Source organism: Mauremys mutica, chromosome 18 (assembly GCF_020497125.1).
Source record: "Mauremys mutica isolate MM-2020 ecotype Southern chromosome 18, ASM2049712v1, whole genome shotgun sequence".
In the NCBI taxonomy this organism is placed as follows: Eukaryota; Metazoa; Chordata; order Testudines; family Geoemydidae; genus Mauremys; species Mauremys mutica.
In genome coordinates this window covers 4211271-4236269 of record NC_059089.1, presented here as the reverse complement: position 1 = coordinate 4236269, position 24999 = coordinate 4211271, and the positions used below count along the sequence as shown (strand labels likewise).

At 48.2% G+C, this 24999-nt stretch overlaps 2 protein-coding genes across 8 annotated transcripts in view; one reads left to right on the top strand and one right to left on the bottom strand.

Moving 5' to 3' along the window:
- Positions 1-5186, bottom strand: part of SLC31A1 (solute carrier family 31 member 1) — a 97605-nt gene extending 92419 nt beyond the window's left edge. The window contains exon 1 of one of the 2 annotated variants that reach the window (XM_044992880.1): positions 5040-5186. The gene's annotated coding sequence lies outside the window, so the exon portion shown is untranslated. The remainder of the gene's footprint in view (positions 1-5039) is intronic. The other variant, XM_044992882.1, reaches the window with a different exon arrangement.
- A 59-nt stretch (positions 5187-5245) lies between these two features.
- Positions 5246-24999, top strand: part of FKBP15 (FKBP prolyl isomerase family member 15) — an 86812-nt gene continuing 67058 nt past the window's right edge. For 3 of the 6 annotated variants that reach the window (XM_044992874.1, XM_044992875.1, XM_044992872.1), the window contains exons 1-2: positions 5247-5396; positions 14267-14379. In XM_044992874.1, coding sequence (XP_044848809.1) covers positions 5344-5396; positions 14267-14379 — 166 coding nt within the window. In that variant the 5' untranslated portion in view covers positions 5247-5343. Of the gene's footprint in view, positions 5411-14266; positions 14380-24999 lie in introns of all 6 variants that reach the window. The other 3 variants (XM_044992876.1, XM_044992873.1, XM_044992878.1) reach the window with 2 other exon arrangements.

The following is a 24999-nucleotide window of genomic DNA, read 5'->3' as shown; positions in this document are numbered from 1 at the left end:
CTTTCGGAACAGTGGCCTGTTCAGGAAGATGCAGGAAGGTACATTTTTCCCAGACCGAAAGATCACAGTAAGGGACGTTGAAATGCCCATTGTGATCCTTGGGGACCCCGCTTACCCATTAATGCCTTGGCTCATGAAACCATATACAGGGAAGCTGAACAGGAGCCAGGACCGTTTCAACTACAGGCTGAGCCGATGCCGAATGACTGTGGAGTGTGCTTTTGGCCGTTTAAAAGCTCGCTGGAGATGTCTATATGGGAAGCTAGACTTGGGGGAAAGCAGCATCCCTGCGGTTATATCCGCGTGCTGTACCCTCCATAATATTTGTGAAGGGAAGGGTGAAGCATTCAGCCAGGCATGGACCAACGAGGTGCAAGTCCTGGAGGCTGAATTTGCACAGCCAGACAGCAGGGCTACTAGAGACGCCCACCACAGGGCAACAAGGATTAGGGATGCCTTGAGGGAGAAATTTGAGGCTGAAAGCCAACAGTAATGTTTTTTTGCCTTGACCAGTAGTGACGTGCACTGGTTACAGTGCTTTTAAGTGCCTGTGTTTTCCTTGATGTTTGTTACCTGTGTTTTCATTGGGGTTTGTTATCTTTCACTTTATGCAATAATAAAAACTGATTCATAATCAAAGAAATCATTTATTTAAAAAAAAGGAAGTACACGGGCAGGGGGGTTGGTTGTTGAACTGTACATTCATAGTTTTTCATATGTACTGCCAGGAGTGCTGTGCACCTCAGGATTGTACTGTTGCATGGTGATGGGGGTTGAGTGCAGAGGGTAAGGGTCGTAGTTCTCTGGGCTCATAGGTGACCGTACAGGTGTCGGGGGCAGCTGGTGATGGTGTAGGTAAGAACCTGGATGCTGGGGAACGGGACTTGGAGCTGACATTGGTGCATAGGGGAAAGAGGTTTGGGAGGGTGGGGGTTTGGCACGGTAGTGCTCTGCCTGCATTGCTACCATTGACTGCATACAGTCTGTTTGGCGCGCAATGAGGTTTATAAGCTGCCTCGTGGTTTTCTTCAGCGTCAACGCCTTTCTCCTGCTTTCTGTTTGCCTCCAGTGATGCATCTTTTCTCTCCATTCCTGCGCATTTTTATTCTCTGTTGCACACTGGTTCATAACTGCCTTCACCAGTTCTTCTTTGCTCTTGTTCGGTTTCCTCCTCAGGTTTTGCAGCTTTCTTTCAGTCACTGATAAGACTGGCCCAGGACTACTCAAGGTCACTGTAAAAATACAGCAAATGATACATTTTAAGAGAGCTTCCATTGTGTATAATCTGAAGTTATTTTAAAGTCTCACAAGCATTCCTCACACATTTCAGCAACTGCTAGAGAATTCACAGCCTCCCAGAAATGGTAATGGTAATTAACCCTGGGGTTTCCTTCCGCGGTGTGCTCGAGCAGGGTGCTGGTGCTTTGTTAAACGCAGCACCTCCATCTCCCTCAGGAATTAACCCTGGGGTTTCCTTCTGCGGTGTGCTCGAGCAGGGTGCTGGTGCTTTGTTAAACGCAGCACCTCCATCTCCCTCAGGAATTAACCCTGGGGTTTCCTTCTGCGGTGTGCTCGAGCAGGGTGCTGGTGCTTTGTTAAACGCAGCACTTCCATCTCCCTCAGGAATTAACCCTGGGGTTTCCTTCCGCGGTGTGCTCGAGCAGGGTGCTTCTTGCTTCATGGCTAGGCTGCCTGTTTCGGGGCTTTGTTAACCCTGGGGTTCCTGCCTGCCGCGCTATGCAGTTGGGGAAACCAGCACTGAAACACTCCCTCCATTTCCCACAGGAGTTAATACTGGAAGATATCTCCCTTCTGCGGGTTACCAAAGAAGCAAGGGAGGGTCTCCTACAACAATGCGGATTCCGCCCGGGTCCTTATGCAGCGTGCCTCTGTGCAAGCATGGTTCCCCCACCCCTCCTGGAACAGTGGCGCGGACGCGTTAGCCTGAATGGGACAGGGACCACAATGGCTCTCCCTTTAAACTTGGTCACGCGAATTGCCTATGCTCTTGCAGAAACTTTTGAAGAGATTACAGAGGCAGATTACTGCGACGTGATAGACCACATCAATGGGATATTCCATGTCTAGGCATGCAGCCATACCATCCCCCCTACTCTCCCAAAACCTTTGCATTGCAATAAAAGCTGCTTACCTGGGACCTGCTCCTGTGATTCTTCTGCACCAAGTTCCAGGGGCTGCGACTGGCTAGCTTCCTCCTGGCTTGAGAAGAGCTCCTGACTGCATGCCTCATCCGGGCTGGCTTCCCCCACCACAGTAGCCTCACTGTCTGCCTCCCCCTCCCCCTCCTCTACCGGCTCTGAACTGTCCATCGTGGTCCTTGGATTTACAGAGGGGTCACCCCCATAAATCGCATCCAGCTCCTTGTAAAACCGGCAGGTCGTGGGGGCACTGCCGGATCTGCGGTTTCCCTCGCGTGCTTTGCAATAGGCACTCCGCAGCTCCTTTACTTTTACCCTGCACTGCACCGCGTCACGCTCATGGCCCCTTTCCATCATGGCTCTCGATACCTGGGCAAAGGTATCATAATTCTTACGGCTAGAGCGCAGCTGTGCCTGCACAGATTCCTCCCCCCAAACACTGATGAGGTCCATCAGCTCGCCATTGCTCCATGCTGGGGCTCGTTTGCCACGTGGAGGCATGGTCACCTGTAAAGATTCACTGATTGCATTCCATACCTGGCTGAGCAAACAGGAAGGGGATTTTTAAAATTCCCGGGGCATTTAAAGGGCGGGTCACCTGAGGCCAGGGAAGTAGAGTCTGACCTGATGAGCAGAGTGGCTGAACAGGCATTCTGGGATACATCCTTATACCCTGGAGGCCAATCACAGCGCTGGTGTGTGGCCACACTTGATGACCAGCGCTGCAGCACCAGTGCTGGAATCCTTATTCCCCATGCCGAGAGGGGTGTTCGGCCAGCGCTGCAGCCAGGGAGTTGCAGCGCTGGAAGTGCCTTGCAGGTGTGGCCACTTACTAATTGCAGCGCTGGTGCAGGCTTTCCAGCGCTGCAAATCGCCAGTGTAGCCATACCCCAAGGGTAAAAAAGCATTCTTTTCAGAGGCAGAATCTGCTAAAATCATCACGAAAAGTCTTGCAACAACTTCTTTGCTGGCAGGGCCAGTACAAATCTTTTCAGGATCAGTAAACTTTTCCAAGTATTGGCCATGAACAGGGTGGGAAAAATAGCAATTTTGTGTTCCATTTTCCTTGAAATATTTACTTTTGCAAAACTTCATCACAGAGTTGTGTATTGCACAACAGTTCCTGCACTCCAGGCCATTTCTCGGAAGCCAAACCAAGTCCGAGCATGGAGGACTGTCTACATCTTTTATTATCCCTCCGACAACACAGCAAATTGTAGATTTACATGGTCACCGCTCAGATCCATAAACAAAGCAAAAGCAGTATTGTGCTCCTGTAAACAGTAAAGTCTTGACACGCTGTTGGTGCCTGACCCTCCTGCTGCACTTGCACCTCTATCACTGAAATAGTGAGGGTATGTTAAAAATGGTATGTGGAGATTTTCTCATGGGCAGTCCTAGCTCTCCCCTTCGAAATCAATGCTCTTGTATTAGTGGAGTAAACAGAACAGATCTGCTTAACCTTCCCATCCACACCAGACTAACTCCATAGACTTACCAATCAGCTCCATCCTCCTACCCTCTCACCTCACCACAACTTAATGAGTTCAGGAATGTGCCCCTGGGTCAGGACCTGGTGCATCATTGCTACCTAACTCCTATTTGTTTATGAACAGTGTAAGCCACATATGAACCTGGAGCACCTCAAGTCTCAGAATCATACCAGATTCCTTCAGTTTGGGGTTCTGATCAGGCATCGTTCCATAGAGGGTTAACGGATAGACAACTCAACAGGAAGTGGGAGGTAATGGAACACATAGCCCAGAATAGAAGCCAGGCCGGAGTTAGAATTTTGTTTTAAATTACTTTAATGAGTTTCTCCCCTTAACACACTGTCCCTACAGCTTTGTTCACAGAGAGGTTTAATTGAGAAATGCTAACCAAGTATTAGTGGCAAAACTTGAAATGCAAATACTATTACATCTGCCAGTAGTCAGGTTCAAATAAGCACCAGTTTAAGTGTTGTATACTCAGAATTCAAGTACAAAGCACTTTACGCAAAAACCCTATAGCCATGCTACATCTTGTGCTGTGATCATGTGAGAATTCATAAGCCAAAGAGGACTGGGACAGTCAACACACAGATACAAAATCCTCAATGAAAGGGTTCAGTGCTGCAGAAAATGGTGTTGGTGGCTGAACTGGGGTACCTCTCCCTCTGAGTCTATAATGTCCAATGCCCATATGGGTCCAGTGAGCACTAGATTATAAAAGGGGTTATTTGGCTGGGATGCAAGACCCAGGGTTTAATCACCTGCGACATTTCTCATAAGAATATGGAGCAATCTCTAGGTTCCTGGCCAAACTCCAATTGAGTATGTACAATCTGCCTCCCTAAACGCCCTCTACAGTGTCATTCTCTTCGGTTACTCTGCACTTTTACTTCCTGTCCTAAACTGCTGCCCAGGGCTGGCATGCAAAGTTCAGCAGCTGCTGTGTTCCACATTTGCCCCCAGGGGAACTGAACGCCCGGGGATCCCAGCGGAAACGTGCTCTCGGGGGGCATCGTGCAACCGCGAGCTTCCGCTCCCCCCGGAGACAACGAGGAATTAAACCCTCTGCCTCCAGCGCTGCACAGACGTCAGTGACCCAGGCCTCGCCGGCGGGCACGTGTCCACACCCCAGCTCCCCAGGATCCGAGCCCTCCCCCGCTAACAGGCTCAGCCGCATTCCCTGGCCGGCCGGCCGGGTCCGCGCCGCACGGAGGGGGAGCGGCGGAGAGGAAGGGCCCGGGCCAGGAACGGAACGCAGGCGTCCGGGCTCCGCCGCCGGCCCAGGGCGCGTGCGCTGGGGTCCGACCCGGCTAGGACGCTCGAGCAGGGCGACCCCTCCTCGAGACCAGCCCCCACGGCGGGGACAAGCCGGTTTCGCGCCACTCACCGCTCCAGCCTGGCTACTAGCACAAGACTCATCCGCCGCCCCGGGGCCTCGGACGTGTCCTCGGAGCCTGGGCCTGCCCCTGGAAGGCGGGATGTCGCTCCATTGGGCAACGCGATCCGCTCCCGGGCCGGGATGGGCGCGATTGGTCAGTGTGGCAAAGGCCCGCCCCCAGGCCCGGCTGGAAAGCAAGCGAATCCTTAGGGGCTGCCGGACGACGGTTTTGCGACACACGTTGGAGCTGGCTTGGCTGTTGTCCCGCCTCCGAGGGCAACCAGGCCGCCGAGACCGACCGTCCTGAGTCACCATGTTCGGGGCTGCGGAGGAGGATGACGCGGACTTTTTGTCCCCTACGGTCGGGTGAGCGCTCCCGGGTGGGTCTGTCCACCTCTTCCCCCCCGCGGGGCGCCAGCAGCTTTCCCTGCCCGCTCGCGCTGGCTCCCCGGCCTCGGGCCTGCCTGAGGTGACCTGCGAGTCACAGGCCGCACGGGGCTCCTGCTACCCGCGCCCGGCACTCGCCGCACGGGGTCGTTGCAGCCACCCCCCGTTGCCCTGCTTCGCTTCCTGTCCCAAATCGCTGGCCGGACACGGGCGCTGCCGGGTCGTGGAGCTGGACCTTCCCCCGACGAGCGACTGACAGCGGGGGCCGGGCCGGGCCGCCGCCTCCTCCCTTCGTGCATGGCCCTTGGCGACAGGCCCCCGGCTGGCGGGGCTGGCCGCTCCAGGGCAGCTCGGCGGCTCGGCCGGGCCTCGAACAGCGGCGTTGTACTGAGGTCGCCCTGGCGCCAGCCGTAGTGTTGCAGCTTCGCCGCGGCGTTAGTAATCCTTCGCGAGGGGCTGGCGCGTTAGCATTGTCCGTTCGCTACTGCTTCTAAAAACAGCCCGTTAGCAACTTGAAACTGGAATCTTAACGCTCTTTGCCTTGGTTTTGGCTGACTTGCTTTTCTGCTCTCCGATCTTAGTTGTTGGTGTAAGCCTGGTGCGTGGTCAGAAGGACCCACGTAATGTGTTAGTGGATTCTTGAAATTCGGGGAAAGGAAGGAGTGAATTTGGCGGCCAGTTACGTTGGCAACGTGTTTTGTAGGATGGGTGGAGATCCTTTTTATAATGAAGTAACTTCTCTCAAAGCTTCACTCTCTCTAGTCCAGTGTCTATTACAAATACAATATTTATCTGGAGATGGCAGTAGTCCGTTTGAAATGACCAGTCTAGGCAGGCCATAAGTGTAAGCTTGCTATAAATGGAATTGCATAATGCACACTGCTTCAGTGCATTGAAATGGTAGGACACTTTCATTCAACTTCACTGTAAATGTTTGGCATCAGAGTAAACTCTGTAGGCCTGTTCCACTGGGTTTCCAAGGGCTGCATTAGATACTGTAGTCAGAGGAGTATTTTGAACAGTTGTCTTTCAACATTCCTGACTCTGAGTGGCAGGATCCTGTTTTTAGAAACTATAAATATATATATATATAACTATATATATATATATATAACTATATATATATATATATAACTATATATAATTCTAAGATTGTATAGGCTTTTTAATATGATGTAGCTTAATAGTTCTAGCAGTTGCTCTGGGATCATTGATCTTTACTTGAAAAAGTCCATGACTTTCACTGTTGCTTCATGCTGTATATGCATTATATCCATTCAGAACTAACTAAAAAGTGATAGTGAAGCCCTGCTCTTTAAACTCTGCAGGGAGAATTAGGGCCCTACGTCTTTGAGTTTAGACTATTGTGAATTGTGGTTGCAAAATTGTCATGAAATAAGAAACTACAGGTCAAATTTTGCAAGTGGAAAAGTGCTCTTCAGAGAGAGAGTGTGTTAATAAATAAAGCAGCAGAGAGTCCTTTGCTACCTTATAGACTAACAGACGAACGAAGTGGGTATTCACCCACGAAAGCTCATGCTCCAAAACATCTGTTGGTCTATAAGGTGCCACAGGACTCTTTGCTGCTTTTACAGATCCAGACTAACATGGCTACCCCTTTGATACTTAATAAATAAAAACTGCATTCTCAACCTGGCTCATTATTAAATGTGGCCTTTCAGTAAGTTGGGCTACAAAGGAAGCAAAGAGCTCATGCTGCCAGTCATCATACAGCAGCAGGACTTCTGTCTAACCACTAACCAGGAGAAGGCATCTCTGGTGCAGTCAGAACAGTATCATTTAAGTACTCCTTCAGGGCAGACAGACCTATTTGAGAATATAATGTTGTGAAATACCCTCCTCATTTTAAATCCCATACTAGGGAAGTCTTATTGGTACCTTAGAGATGGGCAATGATCCAGAATAATTGTCAACTGAAAGGTAGAGACACAAGGTAGTTGGTTTGGCAGTAGTTGGATGCATCCGACGAAGTGGGTATTCACCCACGAAAGCTCATGCTCCAATACGTCTGTTAGTCTATAAGGTGCCACAGGACTCTTTGCTGCTTTTACAGATCCAGACTAACACGGCTACCCCTCTGATACTTATTTTCCAAAGTGTATCTACTCACAAATATCTCTTTATTCTAAAGGTCATTTGAGTTTATTTTATAATTCACTTTTATTTAGGGTATCTATCTTCTCCCTATGTCCTGTAGCCACCCTTACATGCAGAGGTGGATCTGTGATGCTCGTAGTTTTCTCACAGAAAAACACTATGGGGTTAAGTCGACCTAAGTTACACAACGCCAGCTACGTGACTAACATAGTTGGAGTTGCTGTAGCTTAGGTCAACTTATAGCGGTGTCTACACTGCACTGGGTTGACTAGAGAAACTCTTCCGTCAACTTGCCTTGTGCTTCTCCTTCAGTGGAGTACCAGAGTCAATGGGAGAGCGATTGGTGGTCAATTTAGTGCAGGAGTCAGCAACCTTTCAGAAGCGGTGTGCCAAGTCTTCATTTATTCACTCTAATTTAAGGTTTTGCGTGCCGGTAATACATTTTAATGTTTTTTAGAAGGTCTCTCTCTATAAGTCTATATATTATATAACTAAACTAGTGTTGTATTGTAAAATAAACAAGGTTTTCAAAATGATTTAAGAAGCTTCATTTAAAATGAAATTAAAATGTTGATCTTACGCCACTGGCCCGCTGCTGGTCTGGGATTCTGTTCACCTAGGCCGGCAGCAGGCTGAGCGAGGCCTGCGGCCGGGACCCCGGCTGGCAAGGGTCCAGCAGCCAGAACCCCAGACCAGCAGCGGGCTGTGCGGGGCCGGTGTCTGGGACCCCAGACCGGCAGTGGGCTGAGCCGCTCAGCCCACTGCCGCTCAGGGGTTCCATCCGCCGGCTCCTGCCAGCCGGGATCCCGGCTGCCAGATCTGCTCAGCCCGCTGCCAGTCTGGGGTCCCAGCCCTCCCCACATACCTACCTTAACCCTGGTTCTGGCCATTCTCTTCCTCTCTCTGCACTGAGCTGAGGGTGGGAGTGCACTGAGCACAGGGCTGGGGTTGAAGGGTCTGGCCAGGAGTTAAAATGAGGGAGGGGGCTCAGGGTTGGGGCAGGAGGTTCGGGTATGGGGCACTTACCTGGGAAGCTCCCATTTGATGTGAGGGGTGCAGGTGGGAATGTGGGAAGGGGGGTGCAGGAGCTCCTGTTTGGTGCTCCGGGTGGGGATGTGGCAGGTGCATGAGGTGTGGGGGGGCTGTGGAGGGGTGCAAGAGTCAGGGCAGAGGGCTGGAGTCAGGGCGGGGGCTGGGTATGTGGGGGTGTGCCAGAGTCAGGGCTAGGGTTGTGGGGGAGGGATGAAGCAGTCAAGCAGAGGGCTGAGTGTGTATGAGGGAGGTACAGGGCTCAGGGCAGGAGCCTGGGGGGCGTGCGGGGCTCAAGGCAGAGGACGGGGTGTGTGTGTGGGGGGGGGTCAGGGTTCAGGGGAGAAGGTTGGGTGACTGCCCCCCTAAGAACTCCCAACCCCGCTGCTCCTTGTCCCCTGACTACCCCCTCCTGGGACCCCTGCCCCCAACTGCCCCCCAGGACCCCACCACCTATCTAAGCCTCCTTATTCCTTGTCCCCTGACTGGCCCCTACCTGTCCCCGGACTGCCTCGACCCTTATCCACACCGCCGCTCCCAGCCAGACCCCTGGGACTCCCATGCCTATCCAACCACTCCCCACCCCCTGACAGGACCCCCAGAACTCCCAACCCATCCAACCCCTCCCTGCCTGCCCCAACCCCTTTCCATACCCCTGCCTCCTGACAGGACCCCCAGAACAACCCCCACCAGCTCCTTGACCACCCTCTCCAGAGACCTCCCACCCTAACTGCCCCCCCCCGGGACCCTCCTTGCTCCCAGTCCCTTGACTGCCTTGACCCCTATCCACCCCTCACCCCTGGGACTCCCATGCCCCATCCACCCCGCCCCCCCGCTCCCTGACTTCCCCCTTCAGAGACCTGCCACCCCTAACCACCACCACACTGGGATCCCACCCCCCCATCCAACCCACCCTGTTCCCTGACTGCCCCCACCCCTTATCCAACCCCCCCAGCCCTGGACCCCTTACCATGAGGCTCCACGCAGAGCCAGATACGCTGCCCTGCTGGAGCACACAGCCCTGCCCCTCGGAGCACTGCGCATGCGGCAGCAGAGCTCTGGTTGAGCGGGGAGCGTTTCTGCCTCCCCGCAGAGCCAAACACTGCCCTGCAGGCGCGCGCGGCCCCGACCCCCAGAGCGCTGTGCACGCGGCAGCAGGCCTCCAGGGGAAGGGAGAAGGTGGGGGAGGGGCCGGCAGCTTAATGCGCTTGGGCCGGCACTCCGGCCCGGGAGTGCAGACTCCGTGGCTTGCCGCGCTGGGAGAGTGGGGCCATTTGCCCACCCCGTGCACACGGCTGTGCTTCTGCTCCCTGCCCCCACGGGGGGAGCAGAAGGCAGAGGAGAGCGGGCCGGGCTGGGCAGGATTTTTAATGGCATACTGGAGTCCCGGCAGGCTCCAGCGTGCCATTAAAAATTGGCTCATGTGCCATCTTTGGCACGCGTGCCATAGGTGGCCGACCCCTGGTTTAGTGGGTCTAAGACCCACTAAATCGACCCCAGTGAATCAATCGCTGTAGTGTACAGTAAGTGTAGACAAGCCCATATATTAGAAGACCTGCTGCTGCTTCCTTATTTTCAAAAGGAAGTGGAGTCAGGTGGATGTGATGGTCTTGTGATTATGTTAATTGTGAGTTTGCAAACAAAGTTAACTTGTGACTCATCTAAGTTTCTCTTCCATTTTTAGTTTTTGTAGATTTTTTTTTTAAATCTACAACACCAATCCTCTTTTCCCACAAACTTCTCAAGTACAAATAGCAATCAGATGTTTGTAATGTTCTACTTAAAAGATCACATGTGCTTTCAGAAAATCACTGATGTGGGAGGAAAAAAATGCTGTTTAAAATCGGTTTCTACTACTGCTGTTCCTGTGGGGAAATATGCCGAGATGCTACATTTCACAGAGAGCCACAGTAAAGCTTGGGCTCACCCCAGAATTTGTAATAGTGTTAGAAAAACAGTGTACAGAAAATGACCTTTCAGAGCATACTGTCGGGAACATGGAGACTGGAATATCTTTGTCAGGAAATCTGTGAGTTTGTTTCCGTAGAAGTAGTTTGATTTTATAGACATTCTCTTGGTGGTAGCTGAAACCTCACAATCCGTAACTGAACTTCAGCCATAATACTATACTCTCAGTTGCAGTTCAGAACAAGCCTTCTGAGTTTCTGATCTGATAATGAACGAATAGCTCTTTTTTTTTCTATTATCCATTTAATATGGAAGTTCACTAAAATGAAGGAAGTCTAGCAATGTTTTCTCTCTAAAATGCAGTATGAGATAAAGTTACAGTATAAACCAAATCTTCTTGACCTTAGTAATAGACTCAAATTCTCAATCTGTTCAGCTTAATAAATAGAAGGTTGATTGCAGTTTACAAATCTTTGTGTGAGGAACAAATATTTGATAATGAGCTCTTTAATACTGCAGACAAAGTTGTAAAGATCCAGTGTCTGGAAGTAGAAACTAGACAAATTCAAACAGGAAATAAGGGGGCAGTTTTTAAATCAAGATTGGGTGCTTTTCTAGAAGATATGCTCTGGTTCAAAATTATTTTGGGGGAACTTCTCTGGCCATTGCTATGCAGGTCAGATTAGATTATCACAATGGTTCCTTCTGCCCTTAGAATCAAAGAATATGAATGTGATAAAAATAAAAAGAAAAGAATTGAATGCAACTTTTAGGGCATGAGTGATGTCAAAGAATTCATTAAAATTCTAATCTTATTGCTGGATCATACTTGGGCAGGAAAAAATATCTTTTTGCCTTCTCTGATGTAAAAAGTTATCAAGGCTGTAAATGTTATAGTTTGCTCGACTGTGCTCCTAAACACCCTTTTTTCCTATGTTTCTTAAACTGTGTATCACAATACTAAAGTATACATTAAATCATGACGTTTCCTTGCTTTGATAGATTTTTTTTTTCCCCCAAGGAGCAGGAAACAGACTTAAAGTATGTAGGGCTTTCATTCATACAATTGAGATGTCAGATGTTAAACTCTAAATGAAATGTGCTGGAGGAGGGAAGCATTGCAAGCCTAGGCCACAGCAGCATTGTGGAAGAGAAGTACACCTCTACCCCGATAGAACGCGACCCGATACAACACGAATTTGGCTATAACGTGGTAAAGCAGTGGGGAGCCCCAGGCACTTTAAAGTGCCACCCGAACCCTGCTGCTTTACTGCGTTCTATCCGAATTCGTGTGGCGGCCCGAGCCCTTTAAATCACTGCCCGAGCCCTGCTGCCAGAGCTCTGGCAGTGATTTAAAGGGACTGGGGCTCCCGGCAGCGGCTGGAGTACCGGGCCCTTTAAATCACCGCTGGGGCTCTGGCAGCCAGGCTTGGGCGGTGACTTAAAGGGCCAGAGGCTCCAGCCGCTGCAGGGAGCCCTGGGCCCTTTAAATCCCCACCTCAGCCCCGCTGCCAGAGCTCCGGTGGTGATTTAAAGGGACTGGGCACCCCGCAGTGGCTGGAGCACCGGGCCCTTTAAATCCCCGCCGGGGAAGCCGGTCCAGTCCAGCACGGCATACCGGCTCTTGCCAGTACACCGTACCATACCAAACCTGATATAACAGGGGGAGGAATAGCTCAGTGGTTTGAGCATTGGCCTGTTAAATCCAGGGTTGTGAGTTCAATCCTTAAGGGGGCCACTTAGGGATCTGGGACAAAAATCAGTACTTGATCCTGCTAGTGAAGGCAGGGGGCTGGACTCAATGACCTTTCAAGGTCTCTTCCAGTTCTTCAAAAAAAAAAAAAAAAAAAACCTACGGTCTCACCTATAAGGCGGTGAGATTTTTTGGCTCCCGAGGACCGCTATATCGGGCAGAGGTGTAGTAGTGAAACTGACTAGAGTAGTTCAGTTGTGAAACTTCAAAGTAAACCTGTAGTATGAAAGATGTAAAGTAAATTAGATCCACACTATTCCACCCTTAGTTGGTGGTGGTGGTAATGCAGTCAAGAAAAAACAAGATTTTTAATATTAATTTATTCTAATTTTTAAAGAGTTATTTCTTGCACACTAGTTTTGTTTGGAAATAGGTGTATATTAACATCTGAAAATGAGGCTGTCAAAGACTGAAAGCAGCTGTGTGTTAAATTCTTCATACAGTAATAAGTATGCTCTTACAATTTTTTTAGGGATGAACACTACGAATAATAGGGGTTGCTCACATTACATCATACTAATATTTACTTAACCATAAAAATAAAATCATATCCATTCGATAGTAAGCAGTCTTTAGCCATTAGCCAGTGAACTCATAGAATCATAGGATGCAAAGTCCTGCACTTAGGAAAGAAGAATCTCATGCACCGCTACAGTCTGGGGACCGACTGGCTATGCAGCAGTTTTGCAGAAAAGGACCTGGAGATTACAGTGGACGAGAAGCTGGATATGAGTCAGCAGTGTACCCTTGTTGCCAAGAAGGCCAATGGCATATTGGGTTGTATTAGTAGGAGCATTGCCAGCAGATCGAGGGAAGTGATTATTCCCCCTCTGTTCGGCACTGGTGAGGCCACACCTGGAGTATAGCATCCAGTTTTGGGGGCCCCCCACTACAGAAGGGATATGAACAAATGGGAGCGAGTCCAGAGGAGAGCAACGAAAATGATAAGGGGGCTGGAGCACATGACTTACGAGAAGAGGCTGAGGGAACTGGGGTTATTTAATCTGCAGAAAAGACAAGTGAGGGGGGATTTGATAGCAGCCTTCAGCTACCTGAAGAGTGGTTCCAAAGAGGATGGAGCTCAGTGGTGGCAGATGACAGAACAAGGAGCAATGGTCTCAAGTTGGAGTGGGGGAGGTCTAGATAATTTTCCTAATATCCAGTTTCACTAGCAGGGTGGTGAAGCACTGGAATGGGTTCCCTAGGGAAGTGGTGGAATCTCCATCCTTGGAGGTTTTTAAGGCCTAGCTTGACAAAGCCCTGGCTGGGATGATTTAATTGGTGTTGGTCCTGCTTTGAGCAGGGGATTGGACTAGATGACCTCCTAAGGTCTCTTCCAACCCTAATATTCTATGATTCATTTTGATTCTCTTTATCTAGATTGTTTGGGTTTATAGCACTCAAAGGGAATGCTCTTAATCTCTTCTCTGCTTTCTTAAAAAACTTGTGTTTAAAAAATGCTTTACATCCTTGTCTATAAATGTCTGCAGTTGGGTGCCCTGGGGTATACCACTGTGCATCCTTGCTAATATGGAGCAATTCAGTTTTGTTGTTCTCTCAATCTTGAGTACTTGCGCACTTTAGAGACTAATATATATATTATTCCTAGTATATGTTCCACTCTATACATCTGACGAAGTGGGTTTTAGCCCACAAAAGCTTATGCCCAAATAAATTTGTTAGTCTCTAAAGTGCCACAAGTACTCCTTGTTCGTTTTGCGGATACAGACTAACACGGCTACCACTCTGAAATCAATCTTGAGTGTGTATTAGGTTTGGGGAAGCATAACAAAATGGATGTTCTCTATAATCCCCACTACAAATAGTTAAAATGATTTGTGCATCTAAAACTCCAGCTTTTTCCAAATTTAGTGATCAGTTAGTCAGTACTGAGCTATTTTATTTCAATCCAACTGTGGATCTCTAAAACAGCAAATGACACTTTTATCTTGGTATAATTTAAAGTTAGCAACTTCCCTGTTCTTTAAAAATCAAGAAAGAACTGTCCCATAAACAAAATGAATGATTTATTTTCTCTTAGCAGCGCCAGATTGGCCTCTCTCTTTGGATTGGATCAGACAGTATCAATCCATGGAAATGAATTCTTCCAATATACAGCACCAAAACAGCCTAAAAAAGGCCCAGCAGCAGCAAGTAAGTAACTGGTGTGATGAATGTGTAAATTTTAGCAATTTTTATTATTCTGACGCATGCCTCAGTTTCCCTCTGGGCTTTGCAGCACTATGCACTGAGTGTGAAGAGAAGGGATGGGACAAAGTGTTAACAAACTGAACATGTGACAGGAAAATCTAGAATATACAATGGAAACCCCAGTGCCCGGAACATTCACGTTTTGCATCCAGGACTTCAGAGGAAGGAGTTTCACCATCTTACTCTGCTCTCAGGGCTGAAGGACAATGCTGTTAGGTGGCTGTGGTAAGAGCTAAACTCACAATCACAGGGCTCTCATGTGGGGCTAAGACAAAGGAATAGAGACAGAAAGGAAGCAAAGATGCTTGCTACAGCAACATGGCTCAAGAGTGCCTTAGAATTTGCTGTATCTTAACCTTTGCTTCTCTGTGTAGACCTAAGGATTTTCAGATTCCTTATCCCAGGTGACTAACAAATTATTACATTGTTTTGAAAAGACTGCCTGATGTCGCTGCAAATATATACTGAGAGGCATTGCTCTGAGAAAAGGTACAAAACAAGTCTCCTATAGTTGTCTGTCTTGGCTTCCGGGAGCCTCTAAGAGGGATTGCAAGCACCCAGAGTCCCAGTTTTGGAGCTGTGGAGGCCATGGGCCTGCCCCTCTGGAACTGTGTGGAACCTTGGAGTCTGGCACACTAAAGGGGTCCCTCCCAAGGGATTGGTTACAGGCTTGGGCATAGATCAGACCCTGTGAACCCATGACAACTGGGTTACACACATGAATAGCAAACCCTCTAGGCATGTGTGTTGCTGGCTAGAAAAGAGAACTAAGTCCAAGACTAACAGCAAACTAACTTAGTCTTTTAATGAATAACCTACAGCAGTAGACAGGGCCTTTTGTATTTTAAGATGCCTTGGAATTTGCCACGGACTCTTGCAATAAAATAGTGCTCAGGAGTATAAGCTCTCACTTAAAGTTTCCAGTACTCAAGGTGCTAAAGAAAGTATTGAAAATATTAACTAAATATAAATAAATTAAAAAATCCCAGGTTGTCTCATAGTTTCAAGCTGTCTGCAAACTCAGTCTGACAACTCTCAACTGCCCCAATTGTCTCAATGGGCTGGTAACTATGAAACTTATGGCATGTCTACTCTTACCTCCGGAGTGATTGATCCAGCGGGGGTTGATTTATCGCGTCTAGTGAAGACTCAATAAATAGACTGCTGAGCACTCTCCTGTCAACTCCAGTACTCCACCGGAGCGAGAAGCGTAGGTGGAGTCGACTGGGGGGGCATCAGCAGTCGACCTACTGCAGTGAAGAAGTAGATCTAAGTACGTAGACTTCAGCTATGTTATTCACGTAGCTGAAGTTGCATAACTTAGTTCGATTTTCCCTCCTCCTTCCCCCGACCAGGCCTAAGATGGCAATTTAAATTTCAGTGTTAACTCTTTCACTGTTGAGCAGTTCACCAGAAACTTCCAGCTAAGGCTTAAATCTTGAAATGCCAGACTGTTTTCTCAGGCCTGGTCTACACTACGAGTTTATATCGAATTTAGCAGCGTTAAACCAAATTAACCCTGCACCCGTCCACACAACAAAGCCCTTTATATCAATATAAAGGGGCTCTTAATACCGATATCTGTACTACTCCCCGACGAGGGGAGTAGCGCTGAAATCGGTATTGCCATTTCGGATTAGGGTTAGTGTGGCCGCAATTTGACAGTATTGGCCTCTGGGAGCTATCCCACTGTGCACCATTGTGACCGCTCTGGACAGCAATCTGAACTCGGATGCACTGGCCAGGTAGACAGGAAAAGCCCTGCGAACTTTTGAATTTCATTTCCTGTTTGCCCAGCGTGGAGCGCCGATCAGCACAGGTGACCATGCAGTCCCAGAATCAAAAAAGAGCTCCAGCATGGACCGTACGGGAGATGCTGAATCTGATCTCTGTATGGGGAGATGAATCTGTTCTATCAGAACTCCGTTCCAAAAGACGAAATGCCAAAGCATTTGAAAAAATCTCCAAGGCTATGATAGACGGAGGCCACAGCAGGGACTCAACACAGTGCTGAATGACAAGCGTAATGGAAAGCCAAAGAATCAAATGGACACTCATGGAGGGAGGGAGGGGGGGACTGAGGACTCGAGCTATCCCACAGTCTCCGAAAACTATTTGCATTCATGGCTGAGCTCCCAATGCCTGAAGGGTCAAAAACATTGTCGTGGGTGGTTCAGGGTATATGTCGTCAATCCACCCCCCCACCCCATGAAAGAAAAGGGAAAAAAATCGTTTCTTGCCTTTTTTCAATGTCGCCGTATGTCTACTGGATGCTGCTGGCAGACGCGTGCTGCAGCGCTACACAGCAGCATCCCCTTGCCTTGCGGATGGCAGACGGTACAATAGGACTGGTATCCGTCGTCATCATCCCTTGAGTGCTCCTGGCTGGCCTCGGTGAGGTCGGCCAGGGGCGCCTGGGCAAAAATGGGAATGACTCCCGGACATTCCCTTCTTTAAGCTTTGTCTCCTGAAGATTCAGTCCTGCCTGGAATATCATAGCAGCTGGAGGCTGCACTTCCCCCCCGCCCCCTTTACTGTCTAATGGAGATTCAGTCCTGCCTGGAATATCATAGCAGCTGGAGGCTGCTCTTCCCCCCCGCCCCCTTTACTGTCTAATGGAGATTCAGTCCTGCCTGGAATATCGTAGCAGCTGGAGGCTGCCTCGCCCGGCGGCCCCCCCCCCCCCCCGTTTTATCTCAATAAAGTCAGTGTTGTTTCTTATTCATGCATTCTTTATTACTTCATCACACAAATGGGGGGATAACTGCCGTGGTAGCCCAGGAGGGGTGTGGGAGGAGGGAAGCAACAGGTGGGGTTGTTGCAGGGGCACCCCCTAGAATGGCATGCAGCTCATCATTTCTGCAGGATGTCTGGGGCTCTGACCCGGAGCAGCTGTTTGCCTCTCTGGTTCTTTAGTAGACTTGCCCGATACTCTAGGCAGGACTGACTCTACCTTTAGACAAAACATAAAGAAGGGAATGACCTGGGGAGTCATTCCCATTTTTGTCCATGTGCCCCTGGCTGACCTCACCGAGGCCAGCCAGGAGCACCCATGACAGCAGCAGACGGTACAACATGACTGGTAACCGTCTCTGATAACTTGCAAAGGCAAGGGGATGCTGCTGTGTAGCACTGCAGTACCATGTCTGTCAGCAGCATCCAGCAGACATATGGTGACAGTGAAAAAAGCTGAACGGGCTCCATGGTTGCCGTGCTATGACGTCTGCCAGGGCAATCCATGGAAAAGGGCGCGAAATGATTGTCTGCCATTGCTTTCACGGAGGGAGGATTGACTGACAGCATTTACCCGGAATCACCCATGACACTGCTTTTGCCCCGTCATGCATTGTGATCTCAAACCTGAATTCCAATGGGCGGGGGAGACTGGGGGAACTATGGGATAGCTACCCACAGTGCAACGCTCCGGAAATCGACACTAGCCTCGGTACATGGACGCACACTGCCGAATTAATGTGCTTAGCGTGGCCGCGTGCATTCGACTTTATACAATCTGTTTCCAAATACCAGTTTCTGTAAAATCGAAATAATCCCGTAGTGTAGACATATCCTCAGTTACCAATTGCCAAAACTTCAACACCTGCCCCTGACAACTTTTCATGGTTCTGAACTGTCAGTATATAAATCTGCTTGATGCAGATTGAGGGCTAGGCCAGAGAACAGTGTCTTCATGCTGCCTAATGCCAATAATTGCTGCTGTCAGCTGATATATAATCTGCTTCAAGATGGCCCAAATCTGTGTTTCAATGGCTCTTTGCAGCCCTCTAACTTTGTGTCGCATTCTCCATTATAAACTCTTAAGGCATCTATAATTCTGCTTAGCTTGCTGTTGGGAAATCCTCTTCTTGGTAGCAAATGTGGATAGCTTTGTTTCCATTAGTTTATCTGTATTGGTTGGGTAGCTTCTAGTAAAAATATAAGGTGTTTTGAGGCATTAAAAGTGCCTGAAATAGCTGAATTATTAAAGGTGCACATATTTTACTATGCATATGTCTTTGCACTGACCATGCTGAAGGTCATGTTTGTTCTTCTGACTAGGCTGGGTATTAAAGTGAGCTCTGCCTTTTGAGGTCCAGAAAACTCTGTCTTGTTATATTTCAATATCCTGCCTGATCAGCTAAATCATGTAGAGCATCAGGATGTGCATGCACATCAAGTTAGTGTCCTGTCCACCAGAAATATGAGGTTCTAATTTCCTCATCAGAGAGCAGCAGGCCTATTTTTTTTAAGGTGCATGTTCTTGATTTAAATCACTTCAATTTTTGATGGGACCAAAATGTGTATACTAAGAGCCAGATATTTAAATGTATCTAACGCCTATTGACTTCAGTGGGAGTTAAGCACTGTGATAGGTGGGCCTACAAATTTATTCTGATTGTGAATTTAATTGTAAAAGGTAGTTCATAAGATGTCAAAATAACCTGCAAGAACAAATGTTGATGGGAAAAGTTGCGAAAGGGAGACTCAGAGACTTTAAGGTCAGAAGGGACCATTATGATCGTCTGGTCTGACCTCCTGCACAATACAGGCCACAGAATCTCACCCACCGACTCCTGTAATAAACCCCTAACCTATGTCTGAATTACTGAAGTCCTCAAATCATGGTTTAAAGACTTCAAGGTGCAGAGAATTCTCCAGCAAGTGGCCCCCATGCTGTAGAGGAAGGTGAAAAGCCTCCAGGGCCTCTGCCAATCTGCCCTGGAGGAAAATTCCAAATATGGTGATCAGTTAAACCCAGAGCATGTGGGCAAGACTCACCAGCCAGACACCCAGGAAAGAATTCTCTGTAGTAACTCAGATCCCACCCCATCTAACATCCCATCACAGGCCATTGGGCATATTTACTGCTAATAGTCAAAGATCAATTAATTGCCAAAATTAAGCTATCCCATCATACCATCCCCTCCATAAACGTATCAAGCTTAATCTTGAATATGTCTTTTGCCCCTCATGTTTCCCTTGGAAGGCTGTTCCAGAACTTCACTCCTCTGGTGGTTAGAAACCTTTGTCTAATTTCAAGTATAAACTTTCGGATGGCCAGTTTATATCCATTTGTTCTTGTGTCCACATTGGTACTGAGCTTAAGTAATTCCTCTCCCTCCTTGGTATTTATCCCTCTGATATATTTATAGAGAGCAATCATATCTCCCCTTAGCCTTCTTTTGGTTAGGCTAAACAAGCCAAGCTCTTTGAGTTTCATAAAACAGGTTTTCCATTCCTCGGGTCATTCTAGTAGCGCACAGTATTCCAGATGAGGTCTCACCAGTGCCTTGTATAACGGTACTAACACCTCCTTATCTCTACTGAAAATACCTCGCCTGATGCATCCCAAGACCCATTAGCTTTTTTCACGGCCGTATCACATTGGGGAATCATAGTCATCCTTTGATCAATACTTCGAGGTCTTTCTCCTCCTCTGTTACTTCCAACTGATGCGTCCCCAGCTTATAACAAAAATTCTTATTAATCCCTAAATGCATGACCTTGCACTTTTCCCTATTAAATTTCATCCTGTTACCAAAATATCGGGTCTGCCTAGCTAAGAGCCAATAACAGCCTGACAGGGATAAGGAAAAATGCTTTATCCTGCAGAAGAAAGGAGAGCTCTGTAATAGATACAGAAGACTCTACTGCACACAAGTTTCACAAGCTTTTTATACACTTTCAGACAAAGACCATGCCGTGTTAACACTTCATTGGTGGTTACCGAACCCCGTAAAACTGTTATCTGGTCAGGAAAAAGTGGCTTGAAGCAGGATTTTTCTGCCTTTGGCAGCAAAAAGAAGATTAATTGAAAAGTTCAAGGTACTGTGTACGTGAGGCCTTTTGGAGGCTTCTGCCTCCACCTACTGGCCGTTTGCAAAACTATGAAAAGGGCAGGGAGGCCCCAAATAGCTTTCACAGTTCCCCCTTCGGGCCTGATAAGCTCAGATTGTCAGGCCCGTTACTTAACTTACAATCAAGCTGAAGAGACAGGTATTGGGTTGTCTTACCAAAAGCTCTGCTGTCCGTTACAGTATTACACAGACATTTTGCACATTGAATCATTATCCAAATAACACATAGGAATAACAAAGGCCAGTGAACCAAGACCCAAGGTCTGGGAGGAGGTCCTCAAAACTAAAGGTGTGATCAAGAGATACAGCATGAAATACAACAGCAGCATTCTTAATAGCTTGTAAATCCTTTTCAAGTAAGCCAGAGTAATTAACATAAAAGCAACGTTTTTCTCCAATGCGAGCACAAGCCGCCCCCCCCCCCCCATTTCAGCATTCATGGCATCTAACACACGTCTATTTTGCAAAGCCACTTCTGGGCCAGTTGCTGCAAGGATTCAACTGCTGGGTGGGGGTTGGCATGTACAAAGGGCAAACTAAAAGCAAGTAACCATTGTCCCACCACCCAGAAATTCATAGTCAGTAACAGTCTCAGGGCTTATTCCGTCGGAACAGGAGCTTTAGTCCCTCGAGAGGCTCAGCCTTCCAGGTATCGTCTGCTTCAGGCTCTTCCGGGTCGCGATGGGAAGAGCTGGCGGGGCTCCCTCGAGGTCCGGAGTCGTCTGCTTCTGGCCCCAGCCTAGGGGCTAGCTTGACTCGGGTGTAATGACTCCAAGTGTTACGCTCTCGCACTCGAACATATCCCTGTGGTAGCCAAGTCCAGGTCAGTTGTTCTGGTCTCCCGGTCTCTGAGTCCATCCATGTAAATGCGAAGATATCCCAGCTGTCTTGATCTAGAGGAATACTAAAAAAGGCATTACACAGATCTATTACTGAATAACAAGCAGTACCTGCTGGAATGTCAGTCAGAATTGTGTGAGGATTAGGTACCACATTGTTTCTAGCCTGAACAACTTTATGCACTGCACTCAAGTCCTGCACAAATCGGTATACCGGTTTTCCTTCTGGATCCAGGTCAGGTTTTCTAACAGGCAGAATGGGGGTGTTGAAAGGGGATGAAGTACGAATAAGCACTCCCAACCGTAGGAATGTGTTGATAAGATTCCGGAGGCCCAGCAGAGCTTCTTGGGGAATGTCAATGTCTGGCATCAGGGTTATTCACACAGGCTCTGTCCGGAGAGTGCCAAGGTTTGTTTTGGAAGTGCCCCATAGGGAGGCGTGTACCTCTCGTCTGAGTCATTCAGGCAGGTTCATCGGGCTCGCAGGCAGGATCGGGTCCTCGGTAGCCTGGGTCAGTGCGGCACATAGCTGGGGGAGTTGATTCTGAGGCAACCGAAGAATGATTTTATCAGCTGAAAAGAAAATCTGAGCGCGTAATTTACACAGCAAGTCTCTGCCTAGAAGATTAACTGGGCTGTCAGGAGCTAACAAAAATGCATGGGAGGCTGAGACACCAGAGATTTCTACAGCAGCCTCCTGCAATACAGAACACTCAAATGGCTTTCCGCCTATACCCATTACCAGAATGCTTTTATCTGTGAGGTTTCCTTCCTTTGGCTTGGCAATAACAGTGGAAAGGGCAGTCCCCGAGTCCAAAAGACAAGAATAAGCAGTTCCTCCCAGAGTTAAACGGACCTGGGGGTCTGTGGAGGAACAAACATAAGTGGTAAAGTCATTTGAGTAGGTAACAAGTGGACCTCCGGGTTGCCGTCATTCCTCACTATTGACAGCGTCTGTTCTTTCCACTTCCATCTGATATCGAGGTCGGGGCTGTCGTCCGGTACATTGGTTTGGGCACTCTCTCCTCCAGTGACCAAGTTGCTTACAGTAATGGCATACATCATTTGCACGGCTTGGGCCCCCCCCCCCCCCGATCTGCCTTCGATTGCCACTTGGGGGGTCCCCACCTCCCTCCTTGTCTTTTGCTCCCCGTGTTCACAAGGGCTGCTAGCATTCTCACCTGTTTGGTCTCTTGAATTTTATCTTTTGTGTGATACACATGGGTGGCTACGCTTACCAGTTCCTCCAGGGATTTTCCCTCAGCGCCTTCGAGCTGCTGCAACCGCTGCTTAATGTCCGGAGCTGACTGAGAGATAAAAATAAGCCTGACCGTGGACTGTGTGTCCGCAGCCTTAGGGTCTATATTAGTAAAAGTACAAAATGCTTTACAAAGTCTCTCATAAAAGTCAGAAGGGTGTTCTTCTTTCCCTTGCACAGTATTATGGACTTTTGACCAATCTAGAGTTCTTTCTCCTGCTTGTTTTATACCTGTCAAAACATGGGTTAAGAATTTCTTTAAGTTTGCCTGGTGGGTTGAATTATTCGGATTCCATTGGGTAGGGTTAGTGAGAGCTATCAAATCACGCCTGTCACCGGCAGCCTCCGCTGCCTCCCGGGCCCCCCTTAGGACCCACTCTTTTTCCTCCGTGCGCAGTAGGCAATCTAAAAGTTGGCCCACGTCTTGCCAATCAGGATTATGAGATTGAAAAATAGCATGGAATCGCCTGTGAACGACGTCCGAGTCGTCTCTGAGGCGAAGCGTAGTGTTTTGCCAGTTCATAAGATCTGCTGTAGTAAAAGGGACACGTACATAACGGTCTACAACCTCTCCATCTGTAGTGGGTACCAGGATGGCCCGAAGGGGTGCCTGGGTTTTAACTGCATCCTCCCCATAGACTACTCCCTGTCTCGTACGAGATGGACTAATGGCGGTAGACAGAACAGAAGTGTACCCACTACCCGTCGCTCCGCTAGTGGATTCATTAACTTGAATTGTGGTTGCCTCAGTCTTCAGTGGGGGGACCACTGTCTTGGGCCCCGTAGACAAGGAAACCTGATCCGTCACAGCCTGTGATATTGCTGCCGAGGGTGGCCGCCGCGGTCTAGGACAATACATAGGGGGCGTATCTTCCCAACAATCGGCTTCACTTGGGGCAGAAGCTTTCAGGAATAGAGGGGTCTGGATTTTTATCTTCTTTAAACGACGATGAGCCTCATCGTCCCACAAAAACCAATAATCCATTTGACCAGGCACTTGATTCTCTAATATCAGGCGCAAAGGAGTTAAATAAGTCGGAATATCAAAGGAGCCAAATTCGGGCCATGCAGTCCCCAGGGTTGGCCAGTCCTGGGTGCAAAGTTGTACAAAGCGCTTCCTTGATATACCTTTCTGAACACTGGGTAAAGGCCATTTACTTAACATATAATATAAAGGGCTATTCTTAAAGGGTTTTTCCAGAGACCCACCCATCTGTCTGCTGACACTCAACCTGAAAAGAGAATTACTCAGAAATCAGTGGGAATTACGGTCTAATCCAGGTTTTCCTACTTCTATTACACTGTCCGTTACAGGGGACGGGACAGAATGATCTCAATACAACCTCAGAGCTTCATCGCACACATGGCTTCCACTCTGAGGAATTACGAACGAGAAGTTCAGTTCCGCCCACACACCTAACGCCCAAATGAACAGAGCAGAAAAATAACAGTAACTGGTTAAACAGAACAGAACCAGATAGTGTTTCCTTATCCTATTAGGGCTCACCTTATCGGAACACGAACCCCAGGGGCCGCGGTGAAGCAGAGAAAGGGGCGAAACACCCCATTGGTGCTGTTCCCAGTTCGCCGCAGCTGTCCGGAGTCCAATGTCCGAGCTAGGAGAATCCCATCTGGGTCGCCAAAAACTGTTACCGAAATATCGGGTCTGCCTAGCTGAGAGCCAATAACAGCCTGACAGGGATAAGGAAAAATGCTTTATTCTGCAGAAGAAAGGAGAGCTCTGTAATAGATACAGAAGACTCTCTACTGCACACAAGTTTCACAAGCTTTTTATACACTTTCAGACAAAGACCATGCCGTGTTAACACTTCATTGGTGGTTACCGAACCCCGTAAAACCGTTATCTGGTCAGGAAAAACTGGCTTGAAGCAGGATTTTTCTGCCTTTGGCAGCAAAAGGAAGATTAATTGAAAAGTTTAAGGTACTGTGTACGTGAGGCCTTTTGGAGGCTTCTGCCTCCACCTACTGGCCGTTTGCAAAACTATGAAAAGGGCGGGGAGGCCCCAAATAGCTTTCACAATCCTATTCCTATTACTCCAGATCTTCCTGTATGATATCCCAGTCCTTCTCTGTATTGACAATACCTCCCAGCTTTGTTTCATCTGCAAACTTTATTAGCACACACCCATGTTTCGTGCCAAGGTTAGTAATAAAAACATTAAATAAGACTGGTCCCAAAACCGATCCCTGAGGAACTCCACTAGTAACCTCCCTCCAGCCTGACAGCTCACCTTTCCATATGAGCCATTGTAGTCTCCCCTTTAACCAGTTCCTTATCCACCTTTCAATTTTCATATTGATCCCCATCTTTTCCAATTTAACTAATAATTCCCCATGTGGAACCCTATCAAATGCCTTACTGAAATCGAGGTAAATTAGATCCATTGCATTTCCTTTGTCTAAAAAATCTGTTACCTTCCTTCTCAAAGGAGATCAGGTTGGTTTGGCACAACCTACCTTTTGTAAAACCATGTTGTATTTTGTCCCAATTACCATTGACCTCAATGTCCTTAACTACTTTATCTTTCAGAATTTTTTTCCAAGACCTTGCATACTACAGATGTCAAACTAACAGGCCTGTAGTTACCCG